The 22,871-nt window shown below is 46.2% G+C and overlaps 1 protein-coding gene across 5 annotated transcripts in view; it reads right to left on the minus strand.

Annotated features, from left to right (window-relative positions):
* Nucleotides 1-219: 219 nt before the first annotated feature.
* Nucleotides 220-22,871, minus strand: part of LOC126570915 (neurexin-1) — a 94,467-nt gene continuing 71,815 nt past the window's right edge. For 2 of the 5 annotated variants that reach the window (XM_050229015.1, XM_050229016.1), the window contains exons 13-22: nucleotides 22,798-22,871; nucleotides 19,583-19,959; nucleotides 19,355-19,475; nucleotides 9,270-9,417; nucleotides 8,327-9,084; nucleotides 7,219-7,397; nucleotides 6,979-7,150; nucleotides 6,647-6,879; nucleotides 2,389-2,692; nucleotides 220-2,313 (exon numbers count right to left, since the gene is read on the minus strand). The exon at nucleotides 22,798-22,871 is cut by the window's right edge and continues 311 nt beyond it. In XM_050229015.1, coding sequence (XP_050084972.1) covers nucleotides 1,013-2,313; nucleotides 2,389-2,692; nucleotides 6,647-6,879; nucleotides 6,979-7,150; nucleotides 7,219-7,397; nucleotides 8,327-9,084; nucleotides 9,270-9,417; nucleotides 19,355-19,475; nucleotides 19,583-19,959; nucleotides 22,798-22,871 — 3,667 coding nt within the window. In that variant the 3' untranslated portion in view covers nucleotides 220-1,012. Of the gene's footprint in view, nucleotides 2,314-2,388; nucleotides 2,717-6,646; nucleotides 6,880-6,978; nucleotides 7,151-7,218; nucleotides 7,398-8,326; nucleotides 9,085-9,269; nucleotides 9,418-19,354; nucleotides 19,476-19,582; nucleotides 19,960-22,797 lie in introns of all 5 variants that reach the window. The other 3 variants (XM_050229018.1, XM_050229020.1, XM_050229019.1) reach the window with 3 other exon arrangements.

A 22,871-nucleotide genomic window follows, 5' to 3' on the forward strand; every position in this document is an offset into this window, starting at 1 on the left:
CGTCCCCGTCGTCGTCGTATCATGGACCATTCTTAAACGCTATCGTACTAAACCACCCCCCCCCCCCCCACCTCCCTCGCTCACCACCCATTACCACATACATTGCCAACGATAACAATCCCAGTGCTGCTTGGTTTCTTCTTAGGTTAGGTTACTAAAGCTTTTAGGTTTTTCTCCATTGTATCGCTTCCCCCCCCCCTCCCCCGTGTATGAATCTCATCTCACCTCAGTCCCTCGTCGCCGTCTCGCTACCAATTCCCCTCACCACCAGAAAACCACCGACCTTAGACCTTACTTAGTAAGAATGTCTCATAGCTTAGCATAGCGCGGCTTGCTTAGTAACTATCATTTTCGATCATCGTCATCATCATCAATGTGTGCGCCCGATAGGTGGTGTGCGCGGTGGTCGTGTATTGGTGGTGTATTGCGAATCTGAATCCTGCTTCCCTCGGATAAGCCCTTTACAGATGCGGATGTGCGGTGCGGAGAAATCGGAAATCAGGATGCGTCGCAACGCCGTCCTGGCCTGCTAGTATCAGTAGTGTTTTTGTTTGTAGTAGTAATGGTAAGCGCTTTTTTTTGTCATAGGCTGCTGTGTATGGTGGTTGGCGTGGCCTACTGCTATTGCTGCCGCTCTTGACACTGTTGCAGACCCTGTGGCTGTCTTTTTACGCTCCGTACAATCGCGCCGCGTTGTCCACGTTTAGGCTCTTATCCTTACTGCACTTTCTCTCTCTCTCTCTCTCTCTCTCTCTCTCTCTCTCTCTCTCTCTCTCTCGCATACCCCTCTGTTCAATCCGCAACAACGTATTTACACATTTTTCGTAGCTGATCCGCTTGGGTATCCGATCGGATGTGGGCCTTTGTGCATATCAATCGGGTAGTTGGTGTGCCAGTGTGTGTCCACCCTCGATGGGGTCGCTATCACTCGCTATTATCGCTATTGCACTGCACCCGTTAGTCCAGCAGTGTTCCATTTTTTTTGTGCCAGTTTGTGCTGCTGGCGTGGCGCTTAGACGTACCACTCCTTGATGTCCTTCGAGTTGCGGCTCTTGTTACGCTGCGGTGCCCCTCCCATTCCTCCACTGCCTCCACCAACACCTCCACCACCACCACCACCACCACCACCGGCACCACCACTCGATTGCATGCTACCCTTATCGCTACCACTACCATTAAGACCACCGTAGCCCATACTCATGCTACCACCACTACCCATACCACCATTATTGCTGGGTCCATGATGGCGCAGCGACCCATTCAGTGGCAGTGTGCTACCCCCGTTCGAGTGGTGCGTGTTGTAGTGTGGCGGTGCCGATGGTTGGTGATGGTGCTGCGCTTGATGGTGACCCTGTCCCTGGCCGTGCGGTTGCTGCGCCTGCTGGTTGTAGTGGTGGGCATTGGCCGAATTGCCATGAGACCCTCCGAGTAGCGCCGCACTTGGACCCTGCCCATACAGACCACTCTTATCGTGTTCGGCCTTGTACGATCGATCACCGTTCGATTTGATCCACAGAACGAGCAGAATCACCAAGATGACGGCAATCAGTGCACCGGCCACGATTCCGATGATCATGGCGGTCCGCTCTTCGGCCTCCGAGTTAATCCGGCTACCCTTGTGCTTCGGTAAGCGTGTCGGTGTGTACGGTGGTTGTGGGTGCGGCTGGTAAGGTGGTTCCGGTTCCGGGTTCGGTGGTTCCGCTACCTTCACCGGTCGCCGCCCGTTTGCGTTCGTGTGCTGTACCGTTGTGCGATGTTCCTCGGTACCGCCAGCACCTGCGCCACCTCCGATCACATCATCCTCATCATCCGGACGGTGGTGGTGCTCATCGATCGTTTCCTCTTCCGTGGTGGTCGGTGACTGAGGGTACGTCGTTTCGCGGATATGATCACGATCACGGTCACGGTAGCTGACGGTTGTTTCCGATGGTGGCGTTTGTTGTTGTGTCGTTGAACCGTACGTACTGGTTAGCCCGACGGTGGTCCCGGTGGAGCTGTAACTTGGTCGTCCACCGACCGTTGTTCCTGTCGTCGTTCCGGAACCGGTGGTGCCACCCATCGGTACCGTTGTGCCGTAGCTGCTTCCTCCAGGGGAACCGTAGCTGCTGCCACCTGTTGTTCCGCTGCTGCCGATGCTGCCGATGCTGCTGCTACTGCCACTTGCCGCTCCGCTCGTTGTGTCCTGTTCACTCGTTGTATGCGCCGGTGAAGAGAAGGTAACCGGTGTACGGCCACCCTGCGTCGTCAGGGAGGTCGTTCCGTCCGTCTTCCTATCAAAGTCCACCGTTGTGTACGTCATCTCGGGGCTTGTTTCTGTTCCGGAAAGGGGGGAAAAAGTCCCAATTAGGCCTACCGCTATACGCTACACCATTCTCTCCTGTCCCTTACCTGAGCTTCTGGCCGTGGATGCGGTAAACACTTCCGTCACCTCACCACTACCGGATCCGTGCAGACAGTCTTCGTCATCGCACAGTTTCTCACCGGGCTTGGCGCGCCCACGGCCACCACTGCCCGCCGATGCGCTGGTGGCCGTTTGTTTCGTCGGTGGCACGTACACCGGCGTTATCAGATCATCGCCCGAACCATTCTCGAACGGTGGCGTACACTCGTCCTCGTCGTCACCGCGGCATCCGGAACCGGCTCCACTGAAGATTAGGTCATCCATCACGCCCGGATAGCCGCTGGCCGGTGTCTTGAATGGATCGGAAGATGAGTTCTTCAGTTTAATTCTTACAGTCAGCTCAGCCACGGCCCTCTGCTGCCGGTGGACATTGTGGTGGTGGTGGTGGTAGTGGTGCAGGATAGTAATGGAATGGTACAAAATGGCGTGCATTGGCCGTACGTGCTCGGTAACCTTTGCGTGCGTTAGTGTGTGTGTACGTGTGGTGGGTGTGTAATAATTATCTTTGTATTATCTGTGTGCAGGTGTGCAAGCGCAGTGCGAAACAGTATGTGCGAAACGCGAAAACACTACTCGCAAGCCTACTACGACGAGAACGGGAACGACGACGGTGACACTACACTAACAAAAGGGAATCCAAGGAAGCGGGGATGAAGGAATGCTCTTTCGGTGTGGACGGTGGATGGTGTAATGTGGCCCACATACGTTCAATATTCTAGCTTCATTTTAATGGAAGGAATTATTAATGAATAGTAAGGGTTTATTGACGAATTGTGTGGACTATGCCCAATCTTTCAAGAGATTAGCATAATGTAACACCTGTATTGGTGGCCAGCTAAATCATTATTCCTTCAATCAAGTCGACGGACGGCCAATATCTGTCAGTCAGCGAAGCGCAGTTTAAAGTATTAAGAGGTAAAGGCAATTCCAAAACTGGTCTCCATGCCGGGAATACGAAATGGTGAAGCTCCGTTGCCGAAACCCCATGATGGAGGCGCCAGGTAACCGGTAAAATTGCATACTTTCATGGTTTAGTAATAGGCATTGAAATGGCAAATGAAATGAATTTTAAGAAATAGAAATGGCTAAATAGCCCTGCGATCTCATACTAAAACGGATTTGGTTGGCCGTATGTTTGGCCTCAATACCAGCTGTGCAATCTTAAAAGTGCTGTTTGCTTGTAGATGGGCTTACAGACCAAATTGAGATTTCATTGACATGCCATACTGTTTTTGTGTTGATTCGACACCTATTTACATAAATCAGTCCATATCATAAGTAATAGCATACAACAACATATATTTTTTCTTGCTTAATCATGTCTAGCCGGAAAAATAGCATATGCAAGAAGCTAAAACTATGACCTTTAATTTAAAAAAATAGGCGATCCAATTACATAAATTTCTTGTTGAGGCCTCTGGTGACAATTTGGTAATGGGAACCACTTGCAAAGATTGGTTAAATCGGTTCAAAAATGACCATTTTGACTTGAGTTAAGTAAAGTTGAGAAACGTAAAATTCGACCCAAAAAAGTTTAGGGCCATGAATAGCAGGTTCTTCAGGATAAAAATCATACGTAATCGTGAAAAATGGTTGCCTAGCAGTTAGAAAATAGCTTAACCAGCCATTTCCATACGCTTCCGTGCCATGGAGAGGATCAAACAGTTGGAAAATGGGTGCCACATCACATGGTGCCTGTGCGTTTGGTGGGATCAGGTTGTTGTCGTTTATTATAAGCTGTTGTACTCTTGTGATACTGTTAAGGCACCAGCAAATAATCAAAATACGCCGTGCTTTGCGTGAAACAAGGCCGATTTATGAACAAACGACATGAGAAGTTGATATCTCGTCACGAAGACCCCAAATCGCACTCGACAAAAATGGCCCATAATTATTAGAATTCAATAAACTGGGTGGTTCTACCTCACCCCGATAATTAACTGGACCTGGGCTATTTTAAATATCATCACTTTTCGACGATCGATCACGCGCTGGCCGAGCAACACTTCGATTTGTATGAAGATATCGGAAAATTACATGACGGGGGGTTTGGCTCGTTAAATGAAGAATTCTTTTGGCGAGACCACGCCAAATTGCCCAAAAGATAGGAAAAATGTATAGCTAGTACGGAAAAATACTTAGAATAATTTAGTTTTTGGTTTTCTATTTAAAAAAAAGTGCTTTTAACGACAAAAAAACAGCAGTTTTAAGGTTGTACACCTGATAAACGCCATAAAATATATAATTACCTTAAGCGATCGTTATTATATTACAGGAATAGACACCCTAATAAATAGTGATTATAGATTTTACATGTAAACATTGGCTAAAAGTTACAATATTGACGTACTGTATGGGCCGTAAAGGGATGGTATAGGGAAGGGAAGGGGTAGCTTCATGCAGGAAAATTTAATGCCAGTTTCCGATAGCGAACATTGTGACCTGTTGCATTTGTAACGGAACCGCTGTGTTCTCTGTTTCCTAGCGATAGTGGTTCCGGAACGCTTTGGTTCCTTTTCAAGGACTCTGTAGCGGTATCTGCCAAGTGTATCGTGTTTCAAACAACTCCCTGTGACTCTAGCAATGTGTCTGTGTATTTGAGCCGCTCTCGCGCGACCGGAAGGCGTCGAGGCACAGCACGGATGGAGCATGATTTTGGTGGTAAATGCTGTTGGTTGGTTGATCGAGGGATTGAGGGACACGAGATGGTGTTACATTAGTCGATTGCAGCTGGTTGAAACGATTGGTCAATTTCTTTAGAACAAAAACGAACACATTCCAGTGTTTTCTTATTTTACATTTAGCTGAAAAGCCATTTGGATGTTTTATACGTTTGCGCAGTTTGCAGATCTATCTTGGTGGCTCCTTGGTGATGCAGGAAAACGGGTGCATCCAGTGCACCCGCAGGGATGATGGTTCTCCAGGAAAGCCAAAGAAAACGGGGATGGTGGATAATTGTTGGAAAGGTAAACCGAAAGCTATGATCAGGATGGAACCGAATAGTAACCGGAACGCAAACGGAACACGTGAACGGAAACTGGAACGGAGGAATTCAGCAAAATTAGAAATGCGCTCAGCCAGACGTTCGGTTTCTCCGAACGGAGGCCATCTTCAACAATTGTCGGGGATTTACAATATAATCCTTTCCTGTAACACAACGTCTGTTCTCTATCGTTTAGATCTCGGCAAACGTGTAGCTGCCATGATTTATCCACAGAAAATGGTGCCAACCGTTATGCGATCAGCTGCCGGCAGAAGTACCAACCGTAAGCCCACTAGTCAACGATGAAACGAAGCATATTTACACGTTGCGAACCATTTGGTTTTTATCAAACCGCTCAATGGTTCTTTCTGTCTGTCTGGTAAACATTTAGCAACAGGTGCGCAGCATAAAGCAAACTCAGAGGTGCATTTAAATACAAAAACAAAATGGTGCAACGGTACTGTGCTCAAATCGGTGCTCATTTCTTTGATTTCAACAACATAACAAGAACGAACAGAAACGTAAAACAACACTCACTACGAAGCAAACTCAAGGTGTGACTGTTTGTGACGAAAAGCAAACGATCGCAACATCACGAACACGAACGTCAAAACGTGGTGCATATTGTTCGGTCTCGGTCGGTCATCGGACGGTCACCGAGTAGCAGAGAACAATTCAAAACAGGTTCGTTGTGCGGCACCAAACCAAACGAAAGAGGGAGCTCTAATAGTAACGGAACCGGTCCGGGGACAGATGGTACACAGAACGTGTAGTTGAACGTGCTCCTCACAGAACTAGATCACATTCGCGTGTACCATCGATTCCACGGTGCGTACGGTTTAACTACAGATCGGACATACAGTTCGATCCAACGGTTCACCTTGCAAAACGGTTTGCACAAGAAAGTGGCCGGAAAAAATACGTAGAAAACTCATACTCAAGCCAGACACAACCAGAAACCAGGTGCCGGTCGAAACAACGAACAAATTCCGGTGGGGAAAAAGAAAACAAAATCAAAATCGCAACACGAAAAACAACATTCCCACAAAACCACAGGACGAACGCGAAAATCGATCGAAAAAAAACCGAACCAGTCAATGAACAAAAACCGGTCAAAAAACAACAGAGAAAAAGAGAGAGAAAAAGAGAGAACGTGAGAACGAGATAGATAAAAATAGAGAGAGACAAAGAGAGAGAGAGAGAGAGAGCGAGAGAGCGTCTTCGAGATAGAAACGAAATTGCTTTCCGTTGTATGTTCTAACCTGCTGCATTCTTTGGTCATTTCTATCTAAAACGCCAGTTACCAATTGTACATCGCCCCGCACGTTGATGTGCGGATCGCGTTCCGCCGCCAGATCGAGCACGCGCAACCGATTGACCGAGAGACCGGCGATGACACCGCTGAACGGGCGCTCAATGCGCGATCGGCCATTGCGCGCAATCTTACCACCGACCTGTATGTTGGCCATCGAGGTAAACACGGTCGACTGGTGCCCTGGAATGGTCACAGGAGACAGGTGGGTAAGCGGTTTAGTCGCTGCCATGACACACGAGGACACTGGTCCTGGCGCCTACTCAGCCCCCCGTTTCTTACCGATCGAAGTCACCGTTTGAACGTTGTAGTCATCGATCTGAAGCGTAGCGTTGGCACCGGTTCTGGTGAAGCGTACGATGTGGTAGTTGTTGTCGTTTACCTTCACTGCTACCTCACCCAACGGTAGATCCTGCGTACCGACGTTGTACACCGTAAACACGTTCCCTTCGACCTGTGAACGACAACAACGACAAACGACGTAGAGTGAAAGACATTTTCAGGGAGCACTTTGATGCTTACGATCTCCATCTCGATGTAATCCTGCGTGGTGGAACTTTCGATGCGCAGTAGAACTGCGTCGGATTTCGTGGTCACGAAACCGAGCGCAATATTGTCCTCCTCCGTATCCGGTTGACGTCCCGGTGGGAAATTGTACTGTATCAGTCCCTTGCTGTTGCTGAACTCGTATGAAATCGATTCTAAAATCAAATCGAGAGGTAAAGGCAATGCATTAATGGCGGGAAAGAGTTCAAAGTAAAGCTTGGAACACCTTAAATTTGGCCGCATAAAACAGGACACAGCTCAGGTCAGAAATGGGCTAAACACATGGAAAAGGTGTCATTTTGTAGGTATTTTATCTTGCAATTCAAAAACTAACGCTTAAATTATTGGGCCACGTTGCGTATTAATTTACGCACTTTTGGTTTTATGCGACACATCATTTTCTGCACACTAATGGAAGAAGTCTCTTTGGCCATTTTTTCCCACCATTTGTACATTACAGAAGGATTTTTAATCAATTTACATTATTTCTTTAGTCTTATTTAGTTGTTAGTAGATAATAGCGCAATATAATTGTACTGGACGACACTGTGGGCAATTTGGTGGATTAAAGATTTTTGGTATGAAATCAATGCTGCTGTTTCGATACCACTTTATGGTTTCTGTGCTGTCATGGCAGCTTGCAAAGTCTGGCCAGAACTAAAAGGGGCCCCAATGAGAAATAAAAAAATGTATAGAAAGATCTTTTCCAGACATTCTTCTTTCATCGACATGGACAAACGGCCGTTCATGGACCCTCCCGTCATGAAACGGCCCGTAGTTTTCAAACCACAAGTGCAGTTCGCTTGCCAAATGAGCAGTTTACGGGTGATTTTATATTCGTAAATGTGCTAAAATGTTACTTTCGTATTCCCACTACGATTGCTAAAGTCAAATTTGCCTGCTGGCCTGCGGCAGATTTTGAAGGTAAGGTTCGATTTTGGCAAATGTTTTATCACTAAAAGAGAAAACTATAACCTTTACAAAGACACCACCAAAGTAGCAAAGCGACCACTAGGGGCACTGCAGTGAGTAGAAGAGTGCGGCCAAATTTAAGGTGTTCCAAGCTTTACCACCAGCAACTCACCATCATAACACGTTGGTCCGGTAAAAGACGTCATATCACACTCGCAAGCATAGGTATTCCACTGCTGCACACAGATACCACGGTTGGCGCACGCATTCTGGCTACACTTGGTCGGTCCTTCACAGCCCGACACCACCAACGAACTCGGTACTACGGCATCCTCCGTCAAGCTCGGTGAAGTATCGGCCAGATCGACCGAAGCGATGCAACCTTCGAACCCAGTCCGCGATGCAATACTCGAGGGAAGCCTCGTGTACATGTCCTTAAACACACCACCCACGTACAGAATCCCCTCAAGCTCCAGGTGCATATTATTGCCACTCGCCGTGTAGATCTCGATCGACTCATCGACTGCGAGCGTGTGCGTCTTGGGACCGGGCCGTCGGATACTGACCGAATGCCACCGGTTATCGTTCATGTGGATGCGAGCTTTATCACGCAGCGTGATCGCACCATCGCCCAGATCGAACACGTAGTGGATGTGACCGTTTACGAGCTCGACCGCCAGAAAGTCGGTCCGTTTGCCACCGTTGAAGAACAGCAAACCGTTCGGTTCGAGTGTTTTGAACCGGAAATCGATGAAAACGGATGAGTAGGCCTTGAGGATTGGGAGACCGACGTACGAGTGCTTCGAGCGGAACGTCGCCTGCTGGTACGGGGAACCGGGCGGTGAGTTGACGAACCGGGCCGTCAGCTTGAACGTCGTCGTTGGCAGCGAGGACAGTTCAGGGCCGAGCGTTTTCACCAGATCGATGTAGCTGTTGAAGAGAGAGAGAGAGAGAGAGAGAGAGAGAGAGAGAGAGAGAGAGAGAGAGAGAGAGAGAGAGAGAGAGAGAGAGAGAGAGAGAGAGAGAGAGAGAGAGAGAGAGAGAGAGAGAGAGGATCATTATTAGGTCTGTCCTTTAGATTGATTCCGGATTGATTCCGGAACCGGTCTACTAACCGGTGCCCATTGTACACGAATCCCTGCAGCTGACCGACGAAGTTAGGCATGGCCGCCGTCATCTGGATCTCTTCTTCCGCGTGGAACAATCCGCCCAGGTGGATCGATTTCACCTCCAGCGTACTGTGACGTCCCAGGATTGCCTCGGCTGTTCAGGTTTGCAGAGAGGGAGAGAAGAGAAAGAGAACGTGGAGGGAAGGGAAAGAAGAAACGAAAAAAAAACGACATCCAGTGTCAATGACATCCACTGCTCCAGTACACCAACTCCCGGGTTTGATCCCGGGAAGGCTTGCTCCAGGAACGCTAACATAGCTAAATAGATTCGTTCCCTGGAACTACGTGTAACATGTCCATAAAGTGATTGGCAAAAGGGTGGAGAGAGGGGTGGAGGAGGGGAAGGATGGGACCGAGGGTAAGCGGTTCAATAGTTCTGTTTCTTTTTTTTTTTGCTGATTGCTTGTTGTTGCGCTTGGTAAAGGAAATTTTAGTTGTTTTTTTGGTTGCAGTTTGAAGTAAAAGGAACTTGGGGTAAAGGCGGGCGTGGGCATGTTTTGCTGGACTCAACTAGGGGTGAGTGGAAGGGCAGAGGGGGGGGGGGGTGTGGAATCGTAACAGACAGACAGGCAAAAACAGGCATTCAAAACGCAAAATCCAACGGAACGTAACACAAAAAATTAACTTGGACATCGATCCTAAACATCGTACTCGTACCAGGCAGGGCATGGTGGTGGTGGTTGTGGGGGTGGTGGTGAGCTTGGTGAAGGTGGTTAGTGAGGCCGGGATGCATAGTTTCGCGAGGGGGGACGGAGGACAAGGGAGGCGGTTTCATTTGCTTTGGCTTTTGGTTTTCGATTAATTTGCGTTCCCTAAGGGAAAAAAGCGAAACGATTGGATGCTGGCTGGACGGATCGGTTGCTGCTAGTGAAAGAGATGCGGTCGTTTGAGAAAGGGGCGAGCGGATAGGAATATGCAACGATCGAATTGAATGTAAAGAAGAAGAAAAAAAAACAAGAATTGAAAGATATGCAATGGGAATACGGAAAAGTTAATGTAGAAATGGAAAATTGAAAATGAAACGCAAAAGGGATGAACTGAAACTGGACAATCGTGAAATGAACGTAAAACATGGGTAATTACTAATCTAAGAGTTAGTAAATAGGAAAACAAAGCATAAAACCATATGATTGAGGAACGAATTTGAAAAAAGGTAGTGAAGAAGTGGAGAACATAAAAAATAAAAATCAATGCCTACTCAATAGCCAATTCAAGCGCAATCTTTTGACAGCCTACTGGGGACCGAAAGGATGTTGCTTAAGGCAAATAATGCTTTCTAAAGACATACGCAAGCACACAAACCTCTACCACTAGCAAGCAGTAAATGAATCGGTGTCGACGGATCGAAAATACGAGGAGTTTGGATGTTTTCTTTTGTTTGTTTTTGGAGGAGAAAAAAAAACTTTCAATAACGAGTGCACGAGTCGGTTCGATAATGAGTTGCTGGTTGGTTAAAACTGGTTAAACTGGGTGGACTGTGGTGGTGGTGGTGGTCGCCCGGTGGTCCAACACCAACGCTAATCCAATCAAGCAGCAGAAGGCACTAAGGTGCTGGTATTACATTGCACAGGTGAGTGAGTTGCTGATGCGACGATAGAACAGCGCACGATCCGTTATCTGGTTCATTTCGCACTAACTAACGATATGTGTGTCTGGTGTGTGTCTCTGTGTGCGTCTGTGTACTGGTCGGAGCGTGTGCGTGGGTCAATGAAATGGATGGTGGTGGTGATGTTTTACGGACAATTGGTCACTAAACACGTAACACGGCACGGCTATTGAGCTATTTCAGCCGAGTGGGTGTTCCGCTGAAAGGGGGTTGCATGAAAATGGTGCGTCAGGACGAAGTGAAGTGTGGGAAGAACGGGAGGTCGGTATGAGAGAGATGATAAAGGACCGAATCGACACAATAATGAGGAGGCGGTGCTCTTAGACTTGTTCTAAACTGGTGGATACACAGCGGAGCTACACAACTATTGTGTGGGTTGTTTGCTTGCTGCTGTTGCTGCTGCTGCTGCTGCTGCTAGTGGGTGGTCTAGTGGACATTCACGCGTTCTAATCACGCGTGACTCGCGGTGCGTAGGATTAGCTCACGAACAGGTGTACATGTGTGAGAGGATGCTGGGCGGTGCTGCGAACACAGAGACGCATAGGAATGGGTGGCGTAAGGTTTAGACAGGCAACGATAGATAAAGATGTGAACACAGATAGCTGGCTGCTGGTGGCCGCTCGTTCACGCAGATACGCAGCAGTAACACCAGAACAAATCAAGTTATGTTGAGAGAAAAGGGGACAAATCATAACAGCATACAAAGTGCAGTTGCGGTGAGCAAGACCAGAAGGATCATCAGCCAAGTCACGCAGCAGTGTCGTCGAGTGTCACCGAGTCATGATACACGAGAACTAAATGCCAAGCAACTAAAGTGAATGCTCACTGGAAGGCAACGAAAGATTGGAATCAGAAACCATAACATCGAACCGAATATTGCAATCCAAACGGAAAAGATCACGCACGAGCTTTCCATCCCGTTCGTTCCTTCGCAAGAGCGCAGCGGCTATGTTGCAGTGGTGCAAAGAGTGATTGCCATTTTGAGGTGGTGTCATGTGGTGTGTTGTGTACGTTTCCGGCTCTTGGATCGTCATCGATCGTCTGTAAATTAACTTGCTTACAACAGCCGAGTTCTACTGCTGCGTATGTTCGACAATCTTCTCACATAACGCTGCTGGTTTGAAGGCGAAATTGATGAACCATATCTATGGCTATGGAAAGCGACGCACCAGTGCGTCCAAAACATCTCTCAACCGAATGTAATGTTCGGTCAATGAACTTCTCCATCGCAGATGATAGAGCGAGTGTCTGGTAGCAAGTAATTTGAGGATGAGGTGCAAGCATGGATAGCAGTGCAGTTTGTTCAGCTGTAGATTCAAATTGTGGTCGCATGCAGCACCGAAGTCTATGTCTCTATCTCGGTAGCTCGTTAGTACTGTGGTGGTGGTGGTGGTTGGTTGCTGCGTGTCTTGGGCAGCATAACTATTGTGTAGTGCACACACTGTATGCATGTGCACTGACTGTCAAACTGCGGCTGGCCCTGGCAGTCCATTCATAGGGCAAAGAGCACACAAAACATAACCACACTTCACCAGCACTCTGGCAACACCGAATGGTCATTAGGCAAAACGGACCGTGTATCTAACGATCGGCAACAAGGAATGGAGCTACATGGCATCGAGGTGGTTCGTTTTGTTCAAGGAAAAACGTTCGTAACTGCATCGAGCATTATCCGCCACTCGCAGACACGAGCATCGGGAGGAAACAAACAAAAGCAAAAGCAAAAGGTGAAAAAATGGGAATATTAAGAACCCAAAGCCATCTGGCTAATCTGGCCCTGAGCTGTTGGCCCAATTTGGTAGCCGCCAGCTGGACCAGCCAGCTTTAAAGGTCGCCTGTTGCGTGTTCATAATTGGTCCACTTCTCCACTTCCAAATGGCCAAATGCTTTGCGGTTGTTTTTCAGCAGATTGCCTGGTACGGCCGGACCGTGTTTATGCTAATGTTCATGAAGGTTTTTGTGTTTAAATTATGGCTCGTGAATGTATGGAAGTGCCCGCGCTGATTCGCACTGGCACTGGCTCTAAAACAGCAGCTGCCTAAGCTTATTAGGAACACATCGAATGCGAATGCGCCCAATCAAAAGGGCGGTGTGGTGAGTGTTGATTTGATTGGAGAGCAAGAGAGGGAGTTAGAGAGAGCAAGAGAGATTCAGGAATCATGCAGGCATTTTCGGTGGTGCAAATATTGTCATCTGGCAACATTAATTGTACTTCTTTGCTTAGGATATCCCACTAGCAATATACGTGCTTGATGCAAAAGCAGTACTGGAATAGGAATATAGGACGATCACGAACTGTGTAGCCTAGAATCCCGTTTTTCGGGTATGCTTATGGTAGAAAGTGTCGACGTTCAATGGCTCACCAGAGCCAAACACCGTGCAGAGCTATTGCATTGCGTTGAACGAAATAACGTTGAAGGCTGAAACGAGCTAGTGCCATAGTAATAGTGGTGAAGGGCGGAGGAGAAGTGGGGGCAGTCGAACGACCTCTAGGTATATTGTGCGTGTGCTTGTGGTGGTGGTGGTGGTGGCAGGTTAGGTGTAGGTTGTGGCAAACATACTTTACTGGTTGCTGGTTGATACGTTAATATCTTAATATTTAAGGCTATCATAGGTGTTCATATCATAACAAATACGTTCTTACGCTTGGGGTTAGCAAAAATACAGGTAAAGAAGGAAAATAAAGAAAGAATCGTTGAAACGGTAAAACGGAAACGGAAACAGAAACAGAAGCGGAAAGAAAAGAAATGGTAAACAAATTTTTGGTGCACATAAATTAGCGCCCTGACGTTCGGTAATTTTGAACGCGATCGCGTCGTCCTCCATCTACCGCGTGTCTGTGAGTACCGTTTAGACACTCACGCTTCACTCTCAACTGATTTGCTCGTTAACGCGAAAACAATTTTCAGAGGGGGGGAGCGACAGACTGTCGCGGCTTGGTCGGCTTTTTTCTACTTCTTCTTCGATTTCTCGGCACGTTCCGATTCTACACGTCAACAGCCACACGTTGTCGCTGCGTTGCGTTGGGTTTTTGGTGTGGTTTGGTGTGAGACAGCGGGCCATTATTATATACAGACGAGGCCGAGAGGGCGAAAAGGCCCGCACGCCCGAGAACCCCGGGAATTGTCAAAGCAGCGGGAGCAGAGGTTTCATGGCGCTTCGGAAATGGTGTGTTGTTGATGATCCCGGGGATTTATCTCGGGTAATCGAGGTGAATATCGGGGGGCACACAAGTGATAAGGATTTAAACTCGACTTGATTAAATTCGTAGGGATGTTAGGGGCAAAGGACGAGGAGGCTTTGGAGAGCGTGTTGCGATACGACAATGATATTAACGTCAAGTAGTGGGTTTATGAGTGAAACAGGAAAAAAACATTCGAAATCGTATTATGATGTGAGGCCGATTTTGTCATTAAAACGATGGTTGTTGAAACACAATTGTGCTTTTCGAGAAGTTTAACGGCATTGAAAAATCACTGCTCGAAATGTCGAAAAGTAAAACGAGAAAATGCCCCCTAAAAGGTGGACCCCATATAGGTTGATGGACTTCTCTCACTTTTTGTGAAAAACGGGAGTCGTATTTCATTCAATTGAGTTGCTGGCAAACACCCGTGGAAATGAAACACCCGTGAAGCCACGGTATGTACGCGGTTATATGCTTCATCCCTGGGGTGCAGGAGCATCCGCATAAATGCTGCAGCCTTCTGCATGCAGCCCTTTTCGCAGTTCTCTCGCTCACGGTTTATTCGAAATTCAATTTGACGATTCTCATGTCCGCAATAACAACAACAACGAAAAGTTCACCTCTGGCCGGTGAGTTGACCGGTCGGCCAGCCGGCCGTAAAAGCGATCAATGCGAAAAAGAACGATTTTCAATTACGAACATAAATTCGTCGATTGCAACAGCGCGGTGCATTCAGTGCATTTCACCGTTGGAGAAGAGCGATTACAAACTGCCGATAATGTGTTGCCGGCATCGATGGCGCATCCGCGGCGCTTGCAGGGAAATCAATTGAATTTCTCAGAGCTACAACTCACTGGCTGTTGCTACTTATTTAAGGGAAACATATGTACCATTTGTGGTGAGCATGAGTTCAGATTGTCTATTCACAGAGAAAACAGATGTTTTGCCATCCTGTAGCAAATAATAATTGCCTCTAGCGTTGATTTCATGATGCTAAAACACGGGCTACCAGGCGCCTCCATTCAGGCTACCAGGCGCCTCCATTGAAAGCACCGAAAAGCTGATTACGATTTTGGATTGTTCTCCGTCTGTTTGCAATTAAGTAAAGCGGCAGGGCGTCCCACACTACTGCTGACTCTGGTTTCCGGACAGTTTTTAAGTGTTTTAAGCGGCTCGGGTGCATTCACATAGACCATGATGTGTTTATTGTCGCTGTCCAGATCAATTTGGTAAGCGGTTAACACATAGCAAGAGCGGGAGTGAGCGAGAGTGAGTGAGTATGTGAGACGAGGACAGCCATCATTCCCCCTGCATTTATCCCGCAGGAATCATGTATCACACAGAAAAGCGATTCATGTGGTGAATACGCCCCCTAAAGTCATTAATTTTATTGAAATTTCATCGCGCTTCAGACGCATTCCGGGGGAGGAATACTGGGCGTTCGTCAAACCCGTGGGCGGGTTTGTGCTGTGCATTGTTGCAGAGCCAGCGTGCGAGCAAACCATTCCCAGCAGCACTGCATTATGCATTGCGCGGTGGCGCTGGCATCTGCGCACACTGAGAGCGCGTGCAAGCATGGTGCATACATGTTTCACGATTATCGGCCTTGTAATGGGGGCTGTTCCCCGGAATTACGATGCACTCCATGGCGTGGCGGCATACGGATTGCAACTGTAATGACACCGTGACGGCTGCTACTGCTGCTGCTGCTGCTGCTAGTGCAGTGCTCTAGCGCCGCTTTATCTGAAGTCAACATCGGAAGATAGTATCTCGTTATAATGGCACTCGATGGTGAATGTACTCACGGCCCAGTCCCGTCCCAGGCCAGTCCATCGAAATGTAGCGCGTTTTACATTGTCGTGATTTGTCGGACGGATGGACGGCCGGTGTCCCGTAATGGCTGCGGTATTACCGACTGTTCCATAATGTGGCCCTGATGATTGTAGTTCACAAATGGTAGCCACTTGAGCCAATTACAGTATTTTCACAATGTTACACCAAATCACGCCACTCATTCGATGAATCGTTACATTCGATTGAGCAACTTCCACCAACATTCTGTTCCACCTGTTTGAACGGCGGCGAATTCTCTTTCGCAACAAGTTTCAATGTGACACAATTATCATTTAATTGAATACGATTGTGAACGATTCCGGGCTTAACGGCATCGGAATTCAATTCAAACATCATGCCAGCGCTGCTGCTGCTGCTGACCAGAGAGAGAGCGATCACGGTTGTCGCCTCGCTTCGGGATTATTCCCTGATTCACCGCAATCTTTAATATAATAAATGGGCCCGGTTGTGGTCGATGGTACGGGCCGTGGCACGTGGCGAGCACTACAGTGCGCTCCAAAAAAATTGAGGGGAATTTATGTTGAGTCACAGAGCAGTAATCACTACAACTCTGCATTCCAACTGGCGCACGCAAAAAAATGGCACAAATTCTAACGATTGAAGGTTGTAGATTTACCCGATTTACTCTTATATGAAACTCCTTTTCGGGCCAAAGGGCACGATAATGGCCAACCGCTAGTCCTCAGCCTCAGTTGTGGCTGGCACTGTTGGGGAAACTATTTTTATTACAAAACACTGAACCACTGAAAGCTGAAAGACCCGTACCCGGACCGAACGAACGGCCGACAACAGGTCAAAAGGGGTTTAATTAATTTGAATGTCAACCAGAATCTGTGCCGAGTCGGTATGCCCCGTACCTTTACGGTATGCTAACACATATAGAGCGGGCTGTCGGTATGCCAAGATAAGAAGTCCCCGAGCCCCAGCCCCAGCACAGGGAAGAGCCAACGATACGATGTTACGTCAGCTATGTGCCGTGGTTCGGAATTTTGTTCGCTTGCTGAACTGCCTTCACTGGGGTGGCTTGTCGGTAACATTCCCGTAACCCTTCGTCCTATAGCGAAGGAAAAGCTGCCCTTTTTGGGAGAGGGGGTTGGAGCGATCCCCGTGAGGGTTGCGCTTTGAAGATTAGCCTTTAAGATGCGTTCCACGGATGGAAGGTAAGGTTTGGCGTAAGGTGACATAGCGGTTCTTCGTTTCCACTCAATCGTTTCACTCGTTCAAATATAACACCCCTTCCTCTTTTGGCGGTGTCTGTCAGTGTGCAACAATATTGCTTCAAAACGCGCATGCCACATGTTTACATAATTAGCGGCCAAACAACCTACCAACCAAAAAAGCAAAATATGCTGGCTCCGTTTTGGAAGCTGTTCCCAGAATTCGTTTCTATCTTCGATATTGGTATTCAAATAAACCATCAAAAATGTATAAAATATAGCCTAGCCAGTTTGGTTTACGAAAATTTTAGTGTTTTACTGGGGAAAAGATACTTTTTGGTCCCAAAAAGGTTTGGTGGTTGGAGCGCTTGTTTTTCAGCCTAAATTTACTTTTCAACAACATTTTATCCCGAATCTTCATAATAAGTTTCACTAGAGGATCCAATCTGAAGTTGATTTATTGTCCCACGATTACTGAGGTTGCATAAAACTCCAATCGGAAGAGACTACAAGTCATAAAAATAAGCTCATAGAACACAGCAAATATTGTCAAGCAAATGCTGTTTAAAGACAAGTTTTGGAAGAACAAAAAACTTCCGTTAAAAATAGATGAGCAAGTAAAAGACCTACACTACGACCATAAATTGTCTCTAGTAATAAATCGTTTTGGGTTCGACAAATCTGCTTGTAAGTAGCATGTATCGAGGGTAATCGAGTTCTACAAACGCTATAAGCTGTATTATTGTGAGCCAGTACATTAATAGTTTGTGTTTTAGAGGTCAGTTCTAAAAAAAAGTCTATTAGCGGTTTTCATTTTAATTGATTTTCATTTCCCGAGCTTGTGTTCATTCCGATCATTTTAACAATGTTACGGAGTGTTTAAAGTTTCAAAAATCTCAACCGCGCTACTGAAAGAATCGAATGACAATTCTGACAAACCATCTATCCAAAATGTCACTTATTCAAAATGTGACCAGAAATCCTACCATTTGACCTCGAATTTCTCAAGGCGGTAATTGAAAAGACAGTTTCTCTTTCATGTTCACCACCCTGTAGGCGTAAACAGCGCACCTTTCGCTAAAAATTTACGTCCGCAATCATGGAGAAAAGGTTCTTCCAGTTGCTCCATCTTCATGCCGCACACCGGCCTCACGGGATACCGATTTCATTAGTCAAGAATGCATTAAAGAGCCAGCCGCCTATCTTCAACGCTCCCGCACTGCCCATTACGGTTCGCTAGACTAAATCGAATCCGTTGGGTTTTCGCCTAACTCACCTTCTCTCGGCAAAAAAAAACGCACGCCCACAAGATTATGCCAATGAGTTTGATGAATGGAAAACAAAAACCAAAATCTGAAACATGAACCGTGAAACCGGATAATCTCGAACCCGATGGTATGATGAAGTTATCATGGCCTTTGAATGAAGTAGATGGGGAATTGATGGGGGAAAGGGGGGGGGGAGGATGAACCAAAATTAATTGAAATCATAATGCGATGGGTGTGTATATGTGTGTGCCTTGGGAGAAACATCGTGATGGGGCCGGGGTGGGTGGTGGTACAAAGTGTGGTTCAGTTCGGTGATGGTCACTCAATGCTTAATGCTGTCGAAGGATACTGGCGAACAGGGAAGTGATGATTACGTTGGCGATGGTGTTTGGTTTCCAAGGATTCAAGACAGGTCTTTCTCAATTTGTGACTGTGACTGTAGCTATGTGTATGTGTGGATGTGTGGAATGGAATGTATGCTTATCATTCTTCTACTTCCTGGGTTTACGAAAGGGGGTGCAAGAGGGTCAGGGAGAAATCGTTGGCGTTCCAATCGCTTCCGATTAATGCTAGAATTCGAACTGGAAACCACCTTCTCTCCGCGAGAAAGGGCCACGTTTGTTCGCGTTTGAAAACGGCCCCTGGCAGCTTTCAGCATCTTTAGACCGAGCCGAAGGGGATGGAGAGGGAAGGAGGTTGGGGGGCTCATTGCGTTCGTTGCTTCTCTCGTTAATGGATCGTTTTTTTTTTGTTTTGTTTTTTGGCAAGGGATCGCACGTTTGCGCCGCGAAACGTTTTGGGGTTTTTTTCTGTTTTCTATTTTTTCGAGGAGCGTTTTCGATTCATCCGATTTCGGTTTTTCATCATGGAAACAGTTTTCGATTCGTCTCAATTCAGAAAAGAGAAACGACACGTCACGACACGTAATAGGGCAAAAAAGTAATGGTGCTGTTGATACATACATAACATACCCCTGACGGGCTGTGTCCCGTCAACTTGCAGCCGCAGATTCGACGCACGGCGCGAAAACCTCACCGTGTGCCAGTTGTTGTCGTTCAGGACACCCTGGCCGGCGAGCAGATTCTGCAAGAAAAAAGGAGGGGGCAACCGATGAGCAACCGATGGTACAAGAGAGGGCGGGCTAGAGGAGGAATTTAAGATTGGTGAAGGAAAAGAAGCGCCGGGCAAACCTTTTCACGATCGCCAAGCCGCACGTTGGCCCGGACACGGCCAGCCACCAGCCCTATTTCGAGTCGATCCGAGGAGCTGGATTCCGCGCTGGTCAGCAACAGTAAACCGGCCGGACGCGATGTCTTGAAGCGGATCACCAGTTCCTCCGTTTGCGTTCGACTGCCGAGATTGCCTCCGATCCAGATGGCCATGTGTTGGGATCCGTTGAAGGCCAGCGTCGCCGATTCGCGGCCACACGTCGGTCCGGTGAACAGAGTCGCGGAGCAATCGCACAGTGGCCGGTTCCAGCCTTCCGTGCATTGGCCTCCGTTCTGGCAGGGTGACACCTGGCCACCGCACTGGTTTGCGATGACGTGACAAGAAGGTTTGATGGCTCCTGTACAAAGGGAAAGCAGACGGAACCGATAGGAGAGTGAATGAGGACGTCTCATGTGTGTATGATTAGTTTAATTAATTGGTAGATTGAGCAATTTTAAAAAAATGTGAAATTTTTTAAAGCTTCTGTGTTTTTACCATCAAGTAATTTTGGCTTTTCGTATCAAAATATTTAGTACACCTCTCCAAGATGAGAATAAGCTCAATATTTTATTCAGATGACCTCAAAACTGAAAATACTGCACATAATAAATTGTGAATAATGATATGATAAGAGTGAAGCTATTGTTCAATCATTTCTGCCTTTCCTTTATAATCATAATCAACGATATTATGAGACAAATGTAGCGAAATTGAAGTTTATAAAATTTAAAAGAGATCAAACAAAAAAAGGGCTCGCTTTTCACATCCTGAACATGCAGAATGTGAGTCCAAAAAATGCGTTCTACTTCATAAAACATGTTTTAATCGGCCGATATGCACCTCAAACGCTACAGTATTCTACGAAGAACGTGAAAATACAGCCGGCACAGTAACAGAACTGCATTCAATTGACAAAATTCGAATACAAAAAAGATTATCGGGACTGAGAAAATTCAACTAAACATTCCTTGAGAACTTCTGCCAAACACTTTGATGTTAAATGATAAATAAAACGCTTATTTTCATTGATCTGAGGTGCAAGTTATCACTTCATAAGGTTAGATAAACGTGTAATATGAGGTTGAAAAGGTGTTCGTGAAGAAGGAAAAAATGAAATAATTATTTAACTTATTTAACCCTCGGTTGGGCACCCGGGTACCCGGGTACCCATTTCAAGTTTCAACGAAAAAATGAATGTCTTCCCGTCAATATTTTTTTACGAAACTCCGGATCCCCAAAGTACAACTCATTTCACACCAAATTCGCTTTTGAATTGTTTTGATATCTCATATTTAAAGGTAATTATGGCCCGATGAAATTAACACCCGCCCAGTGGCACCCGGGTACCCGGGTACCCCACACGTTAGCTATGCACATGGGCTATGTTTATAAACTCAAAACAACACTTTTTATCAACATTTATCAATGTGTTCGTGTTTATTAATTGTTAATTAGATAAACTACAACATTTTGTTGAAAATTTCATTACGTTTGAGTTTTTTAACGAGCAATAGGAAAAAAATACAAAAAAAAACATATTTTGAAACCTTTTATGTGCAATTCAAATTATATATTATTTCTCAAACTGATTAAAAATGGTTCGTATAGTGTAATTTTCTTAACATATGAGTAAATCATATACTAATCTTCAACAAAAAGGGTTTAGGCGGCATTTTCGTAGACCACAGAGACCAATATACATGGTGCGTTCAGAAAGTGATGAGACTGGATTTTTCCTGTCGAAACGTTTTGAGATAAGGTATTGAACTTTTTACGCCAACGTAGAGATAGGATTTACTATTCAACACATTTTATTTCATTCGGCTATGACAAACTGAAAGAAAATGGGACGATTTTTCGTGAACCATGTTTTTAGTTGATGTAACATCGTAGAACGCCCTCTTTATATGGACCACTGGTACAGCCCATCGCGGACCTCTTCCTGGCACAGAGCACGCAAACAGAAATGTATGAGGACTTGATGAATTATTGGCACCAACGGAATGTTTTTCTATAGGTCCGGATGATCCGCGCCAGGAAGAAGGTCCGGATGATCCGCGCCAGACCAATGGCCCATAGAAAGGGGACATTCTACGGTGTTACATCAACTAAAAACATGGTTCACGAAAAATCGTCCCATTTTCTTTCAGTTGGTCATAGCCGAACGAAATAAAGTGCGATTGATAGCTAAAACCTTCCTCTACCTTATCGTAAAAAATTTAACACGTTTTCTCAAACCGTTTTGTCAGAAAAATCAATTCTCATTACGTTCTGAACGCACTATGTAGCAACTGGTCTGATCTCGTTGCTCAATTGTGCCCAATTAATTCAATTGTTTATGACTCAAAAGTGCCTTATGACAATTCAAAACTGATTTATTCGAAGAAATCAATAATTTCAATAACATATTTGCTGGAAAATTCGATCACTTTACGATCTTATTGCTTGTTTTACGAACTACGCGGTAGAGAATAACCGTACGAATTGATACTCCATGCATTGTGTTCATTATTTTTATTGTTTTTATTGGATTTTGTTATAATTTTTAAAGAAAAATACTTTCCGAAGACTCTTAGATTAGTTCTAGAACACCATTTTTATCATAAAACTGATACAAACGATGATACAAGAACATAACAATGCAATGCACATAAGTGGGGCACGCGGGTACCCGGGTGCCCAACGAAGGGGTAAACGCCGGGTGCCCAACCGAAGGTTAAATGGTCGATTGTGCGAATAAATCGACGACAAAATTATTCAAAAATGTTTCGCCCAATGTAGAAAGAAGCTGCAGGATTATTTTCCAGTCAATAATTATTCCCCAAACCCACAGCAATTTTGCAATGGTATTGTAACGTCAATTATACCCGCGAGAGAGTAGATCGATAGTGTTGACCGAGATGGTCATAAAAAAATGATAAAAAAAGAGGATCAACTTTATGATTTATTCTGCATTTCTAATCTAACAAAAATGTATTCTAGATTGCAAATGCCATGCCAAGCACATCACAAACCATTTCAATCTGCCCTCATCAGCCTGTGAGTGTCTTTTGCTGTTTCACTTAGCGTTAGATTGAGTTTGGGGGGGGGGGGGGGGGGGATAGATAAATACCATCGTACCATCCGCAGCAGCAGCCGCAGCATCACCGACCGTCTCGAGAGGGGGGGGGGGGGGGGGGGCTAGGGCTCCACTTACCCGAATCCTGCTGGCGTGCGATGTGCGCTATGTCGACCGGTTTACCGGACAGCGTAAGATCCCGCAGGCAACCG

This window comes from Anopheles aquasalis, chromosome 2, assembly GCF_943734665.1.
Source record: "Anopheles aquasalis chromosome 2, idAnoAquaMG_Q_19, whole genome shotgun sequence".
Classification (NCBI taxonomy): domain Eukaryota; kingdom Metazoa; phylum Arthropoda; class Insecta; order Diptera; family Culicidae; genus Anopheles; species Anopheles aquasalis.